The sequence below is a fragment of the Equus przewalskii genome, chromosome 25, assembly GCF_037783145.1.
Source record: "Equus przewalskii isolate Varuska chromosome 25, EquPr2, whole genome shotgun sequence".
Taxonomy (NCBI): domain Eukaryota; kingdom Metazoa; phylum Chordata; class Mammalia; order Perissodactyla; family Equidae; genus Equus; species Equus przewalskii.
Genome location: NC_091855.1, coordinates 11,241,042 through 11,247,851, shown reverse-complemented (window position 1 = coordinate 11,247,851; position 6,810 = coordinate 11,241,042). Strand labels below are relative to the sequence as shown.

At 46.7% G+C, this 6,810-nt stretch overlaps 2 protein-coding genes across 4 annotated transcripts in view; one reads left to right on the top strand and one right to left on the bottom strand.

Moving 5' to 3' along the window:
- Positions 1-6,810, bottom strand: part of CHURC1 (churchill domain containing 1) — a 44,375-nt gene that overhangs the window by 16,859 nt on the left and 20,706 nt on the right. The gene's annotated exons all lie outside the window — the stretch shown is intronic.
- GPX2 (glutathione peroxidase 2) lies at positions 2,033-5,667 on the top strand. Its single transcript, XM_008518973.2, has 2 exons — positions 2,033-2,469; positions 4,981-5,667. The coding sequence occupies exons 1-2, from the start codon at positions 2,248-2,250 to the stop codon at positions 5,329-5,331; spliced, it is 573 nt and encodes a 190-aa protein (XP_008517195.2). The 5' UTR covers positions 2,033-2,247; the 3' UTR covers positions 5,332-5,667.

The following is a 6,810-nucleotide window of genomic DNA, read 5'->3' as shown; positions in this document are numbered from 1 at the left end:
TGTAATACTTCATCTCCTCTAGCCTAACCATATCTGTGTGAGATAAGGAGGGTGATTATGCAAGTTCAATAGATAAGGAAATAGGTGCCTAATGGCCCCAAGTAACAGCAGAGTCATGGCTGGAAACCACTGAATTGGAATCTCGGAAGCCAAAGCTTTACCATCCCTATTTAGAAAACTGTATATGCAATTTTATTTTGCAGCCAGAGTTGAGAACCACCAACCTAGGCTTTCTGCCTACTAAGCCAGTGCAGTTTCCAGAACAACTACTGTCCCTGTGAAAAGCTGTGGGAACCACACACTTGTTAGTACATGTCCAAAGTTATAGCTTCTGGAAAGTGGACCAGTTTGAGGTAAAGTTGGAGACAGGTATTTTATTAAAGCCTCATCAATTTTATTCAATCTTGAAAGGTGACTACCTGGGTGACTCCAAGGGTCCTAGGTTGCACCTGGAGAGAAGGGATGGTTTGCACCTAAGAAAGAGGGAAGCCCACTCCTCAGCTCAGGAACTTCCATGGTCTCCTGGAGAGGGGTAGCCTCTCCCGCTGCCCACAGAGGCAGCCAATAGGAAGTCCAGAGAGCACCGGGGAAGCTCCAGCTATGCAGGTAAGTCTGGCAAGTTCATGGTACAGCTTAGCCCACTGTCAGGGCCAAGTTATTCTGACTCTGGCTTGGTAGAGTCACATTTATTGGCTGCTTCTAGGAACTCCATCCAGCCTCAGCAGGGGACAGACTTCACACTGCATTTCCTGCCACCTCTTCTAGTGGCAAAAGATTCTATCCCCACTTAGGTGATGGAGGCTTGTTTTCAGAGAGCAGCCAGTTGAGACATATGGGATCCCATGTGCTATAAACAGCCATGGAACAGGCTGCAAAAGACAGAAAAGCTGGGCACTCCCTGGAGAGTAGTTCCTCCATCTTCTTAACAAATTAGATTATCAAGACCAGTTGCTCCCCAGCCTTGCTTATTTATTCTAGGAGACAGTTCCCAATGGACAGTACCTGTGAAAACACTCTCTAGTAAACATTTGCATTGCTATTGAAATTTCACCCTACAGTCCCGAAGCCAGGTAAAGCCTAATTGCCAGTTTTACTGATGGAGAAATCCAGGCATTTAAAAAAAAAAGGGGGATTTGTTGAGTTCGTGGGTGCTTGGAAGAATGAAGTGAAGCATGAGGTCTTTTTAGTTCTGTGGGCTTCCAGGGATGTGCTCCCATTGTAGCCCTTAGCAGGTCCCCAGATGTCCTGCGACACATTGCATGGCTCCTGTTGAAAACATCCCGAGTGGCCTCACTGGGTTTAGAACCATAGCAGCTTTGAGTCCCTGCACACTTCCTGCTGTGGGGAATGACCGGCACAACCCCCTCTGGAAAGTCTTTGGGACTGAGCCTTTGTCTGAGAGGAGGTAGGTGTGGGCCATCCCCTCTGAGCTTACCCACAGCTCTATGACTCCTCCTGACTGCACCCTTATGACGGTGTGGGGGCAGGTATGGGGTCTAGAGGAGGAGATGGTACAGTGCAGGGGCAAGGGCAGATGCGCTCTCCAGGACAAGTAACATCACTCACTTGAGGACTTTTCAAGAAAAACTTCATCCCTTCAGCCTGGTGCAAGCTGAGACACTGAAACCATTATTGCTAGAAAATCACACACTGTCCTCCTAATGGTTCCTTTGATTTTGTGCTTGTGGAAAGCAACAAAGAGAAAAATGAAAACAGTAATATGTGTATTTCAGTTGTAGACTGAGTCAAGGGACATGTGGCCCAATTCTCCCCCTCCGCTTTCAGATCTCAGCAGACCCGACCTCTCAATTGTACAGTGCAGAGCTTGGCACTCAGCAGGCACTCAATAAATGTCTGTGCCAAGTGAAAACAACTTGCTGAGGCAAGTAGGAGTCAATCCTGCATCTCTCCCTCCCTTTTTTCCTCCCTATTTGACCTTTGGGGCTCTGGTTTCCTGCAAGTAGTGAATTATTCACCTCTGTTCATAGCTATCAAATTGGCCCTTCCCAGGTTGCCAGGAGGGTGGGGCAGGGAGGTGGCTTTGTTCAGAGTCTGTAAATAGGAGCAGCAGCTTCCTTGTTCAAACAGCTTACAGGTGGGTGACCGTTTTTGCTAAGTCATCCTGGCGATGCTCAAAGCCTCATTGTGAGATCCTTCCTGTCCTTCCAGGCTCCTCCTTCCTTCCCACCCCTTTAATAGGCCCTCAGTGGGCTCACCCCACTCTGGCACTCACTCTGCACTTCCACCATGGCTTACATTGCTAAGTCCTTCTACGACCTTAGTGCTATCAGCCTGGATGGGGAGAAGATAGATTTCAATACATTCCGAGGCAGGGCGGTGCTGATTGAGAATGTGGCCTCGCTCTGAGGCACAACTACCCGGGACTTCACCCAGCTCAACGAGCTGCAGTGCCGCTTTCCCAGGCGCCTGGTGGTTCTCGGCTTCCCGTGCAACCAATTTGGACATCAGGTGAGGGATCCCTTGTATTGTACCCAAGGAATTGGGTCGCTGTAGCACTAGTAGGCTAAGGTCGGGAGTGGGAGAGTGACTGTGTGTTGGAGTGTCTGGAATCACAGGGTATGTTTTGTTAATCTAGGTCTTTAGGTAGATGTGAATACCAAGGAGAAGTATGCATGATTCTAACTGTGACTAAACACTGAGGGTGTGGGCTTTTATTGTTTATTGTCTTTCCGCTATACTCCATGACGGCTGGTACCAGGTCTGTTTTTCTCTCCCCTGTGTCCACAGTGCCTGGGGTATAGAAGGCGCTCATTAAATATTTGTTGAATCAATGAGTAGAAGAAATAGAAGATCAAGAATCAAACTAGGACTGAACTGACTCAGGAGACCTTAGTTCTAGCTAGACTTGGTTCTGCTGTTTAACGGCTCTGCGCCCCAGGAAGAGTCACTCAATTTTTCTGTTTGAGTGTCCTCATCTGTAAATTGGGGATAAAACTACTTATCTCATAGGATTATTGTGAGGTTCAGAGAATAAAATATACAAAAGCAACTTGAAAAATATAAAGTAATATGCAAATGCAAGCAACTTTATTATTTAGATTGAAGGATTTTGTTCATTTATTTTAAATCAGCCAAGTGGAGAGTGAATCTGGGGGAAAGCTAAGGGTTTGCAACACGCATGTGTCTCTCCTGGGCATCACATGGACCTCTCTGTCTCTGACTGATGGGTCAGCTTGTTAAAGATCTTCAGCCCACACATCTCAAGTTATCTTTTAGGGATTCTTCTGTTTTCACTTATTATTTTAATAGCACAAGCAGGCAGAATGTCCTCAAGTGAACCCTCTAATTATAATCCCCTTAGTTCACTTCACAGTGGCATGAAGGCAAGGAAGAGATTAGCAGAGATATAAGCAGGAAGGCTGAAGTGGCATTAGCTGTGACAGACCTGAGCCCAAACCTTATTGCTCTCACTGTTCCCTCCCTGTCTCAGTCTGTTTCTTGGCTTGGTCAGGGCAGGAGAGAGAGAAAGAGGGAAACTTCTTTAGCGGTATCTTTCTGGCCCTGGCAGTCTTACACCATCATTTCAGGTTAGCTAGTTGCTGGAGGGAAACCATAACCTGCCAGTGGCCAGCCAGCCATTTGCATTAAGAGATAAGTCTAAAGGGCACATACATATGGTGATGGATAAAAACTAGACTATTGGTGGTGAGCACGATAAATTCTACACAGAAGCTGATAAGTAATAATGTCTACCTGAAATTACACAATGTTATAAACCAATTTGACCTCATTAAAAAAAAAAGGAGACAGATAAGAAGTCTAACAGAGGTCAACTCTGGGCTCAAGATGTCATCATGGCCTGGAACTGACTATACTAATTGGTTCTAGTAGATCAGAGGCAGAAACTTTCTCCCGGAGGCAGATATCTGACTCTTAGACTAGGGGGAAGAAATGGAAAATAGGGTTTCCACGGGCCTTTTAGGGTTGTCAGGGTAGGGAATGCCAAGTGAGGATAGGACAAGGGTGGCAGCGGGAAGGGAAAGATAGGTAACGGGTTCAGAACTAAAGCTTTCACAGCTGAGTAGAGTGAATGAGTATGCGGAGCCAGAGTCTTGGGATAGCAGTCCAGAAGTGAAAGGAATGATAATTACACATTCACAACCTTCAGCCTTCAAGCACTTATTTCCTTAACTTCCCCTTCCCCTGGCCTATTGCAGAACCCTAACCCCTCTACCCTATTTTATTCATTTCTGTTGGTCACTTAATGATTCCATTTAGAGTACATTCAGTGATATCTCTAACTTATTTTGCCTTTCTGGCATCTGAAAACCAGACTTCCTTGGATGGGGTCTTCCTTCATCAAAGCTTCCTTCTACCTGCGCTTCAAATCTAGGACGAGGCAAGATGAAAGCAAGAAGCTATAAATCCCATTCCTCTAGGCCTCAATTTCACCCTTAGTTTGAAGAACTGAGTAGGGCAGAGGCAAAGCTACACTCAATACTTACATGTAATTAGAAGCAACAGAGGCAAAACCAGGGCAGAGAGAAAAGGAAGGTGGTGGCAGGGGGTGTGAGTATGTGTGTGTTTAGGTGTGTAGGGAAGTAGAAGGAGGGTTCTAGGCAGTATGACCTGAGTCTCGTTAGCCCTTCTTTCTAGTGCCCCCAGTCAACGTTCCTTGAAGCTTCAGACAGATGCCCTAAGACTCGCTCAGGGTGGACTGGAGAGGGAAGCATCACCCCAAAAGTGCGAAATCTTTCAGTATAAGAACCGCCAAGCTAGGAATGGCAAGAACTTTCTGAAACGGCCTAGCAAACCATCAAACAATAGCCATGAGAGGGAAAACTCCAAGGCAAGAGTAAGACAATGCAAAGGAAAAAAGAGAAAGAAGAGAGGAAAAAAAAGTTACATAGAAAAGAATGATCCTAGGAAGGGAGTATAGGAGGGTGAGAAATTTGCATGTTGTGGACCTCTCATTGCCTCCTTCCCTTTTCCATGCTCTTTGTCTTTTTCCTCCCCCAGGAGAACTGTCAGAATGAGGAGATCCTGAACAGTCTCAAGTATGTCCGCCCTGGGGGTGGATTCCAGCCCACCTTTACCCTTGTCCAAAAGTGTGAAGTGAATGGTCAGAACCAGCATCCTGTCTTCGCCTACCTGAAGGACAAGCTCCCCTACCCTTATGATGACCCACTTTCCCTTATGACCGATCCCAAGTTCATCATTTGGAGCCCGGTGTGCCGCTCAGATGTGTCCTGGAACTTTGAGAAGTTCCTTATTGGGCCAGAGGGGGAGCCCTTCCGACGCTACAGCCGCACCTTCCCCACCATCAACATTGAGCCTGACATCAAGCGCCTCCTCAAAGTTGCCATATAGGCACAAGCTGCTCAGCACACAGATCTACTCCATCCATCCCTTGAGCATCTTTCCTTAGGATTTGGTGTGCCCTCAGGAGACACGGCTGACCTAAGCTGTCCCTTGGAATCAGTCTCCTTCATTGAAGAGCCTTGCCTCTCCAGTCTGCCTGTTTCCTTTCCATCCCCAAACCTTCAGGTTGGTGATTCAACTCCAGGCTCCAAGACTTCGGTAGGCTCTGGGCCTTCACAGAATGATGGCACCTTCCTAAACCTGTATGGACGGTGTCTGAAAAGCGTGAAGGGCCCCGAGTCAGCCTACCAGATGGGTCCAATAAAGGGCAGGTGTGGAAATGGCCAGGCTCTCTGTGTCTTCTTCTTTGACAGCCCATAGAGGGATGCTACAAAACTGCAGGTGGGACAATGGAGAAGGGAGCACACAAAGAGGGAGGCTCTGACCAAGGGGACACCCTAATTACTGTCTAGAAAGCAGGCCCTGGTCAAGGTAGCAGTGGCAGTGGCAGTTAGAGTTGTAGGAAACGGGAACTGTATTATTACTTTATGGCTCTTCTCCAGAACCGGGGAGAGGAGGTGCTAAGGAGCAGTAAAGAGGACTGACAGTAGGCCCTTTGGTTGAGAGTACTGAGAGGGTAGTTAGAGGATTCCAATCAAGAAGACGTCACTACCACTGTGGACACTGGGCCAACTAATTATTACCTGCACCTCAAGAAATTCCTGGGTTGAGAATTCTGGGAGGTTGGTTAGATGATTCTAATCAGGAAGTGGGCACTGCGCCAACAAAACATTATCTGCACCCTGAGAAATTCCCGGGAAGACAATCTTGTCAGCTTTCTCTAAGAGCAAGGGCGTGGAGGGTGCAGATGCTGGGAACACAAACAGCACTTTGTCCGTTTCCTCATCACCTCGCTGAAGAATGTTTGTTTTTGATCCTTTGTTAGACTAACTCTCCTTCCTTCTTAAAGTTCACATTACAAGCTTGTCTTTCTCAAACTCACATATTCACAAACTTAGGCACAAGACAAACAAGTTTAGGCATGAATGGTTTGTTTCCTTTCTTCTTCCATAAGGGTGGGAACGCAAGAGGGCCTCCCTTCAGATAAACTGTTCACAACCTGCCATCGTGATAGTTGTTCTCTGTGAGAACAGAATTCTGCCGAATGGCTTTGTAAGGATGGTGCCCCAGATTCTCTGTTTGTACAGGCATACTCAAAAAGCACCACCACCACCAAGGCTAGGTTCTATCATGTTCTGGAAAAGATACCTGCTGAAAAGCCACTGTTCTGTCACTTTGCCCCACAAACCTCTTCCTGGAAACTTTTTATCTTTCCTTCTTTGACCACTAGATGGAATATTGTACTTCTCTTCATTGAAGCCCTGAAGGGGCAGTTCTCCAAACTGGACACACTGCTTGAGAAGCTGAATGCTGAAGGGGAAATGCTTTTCCTCTGTTGTTCACATAACTATTTTCTAAGCAGATGTA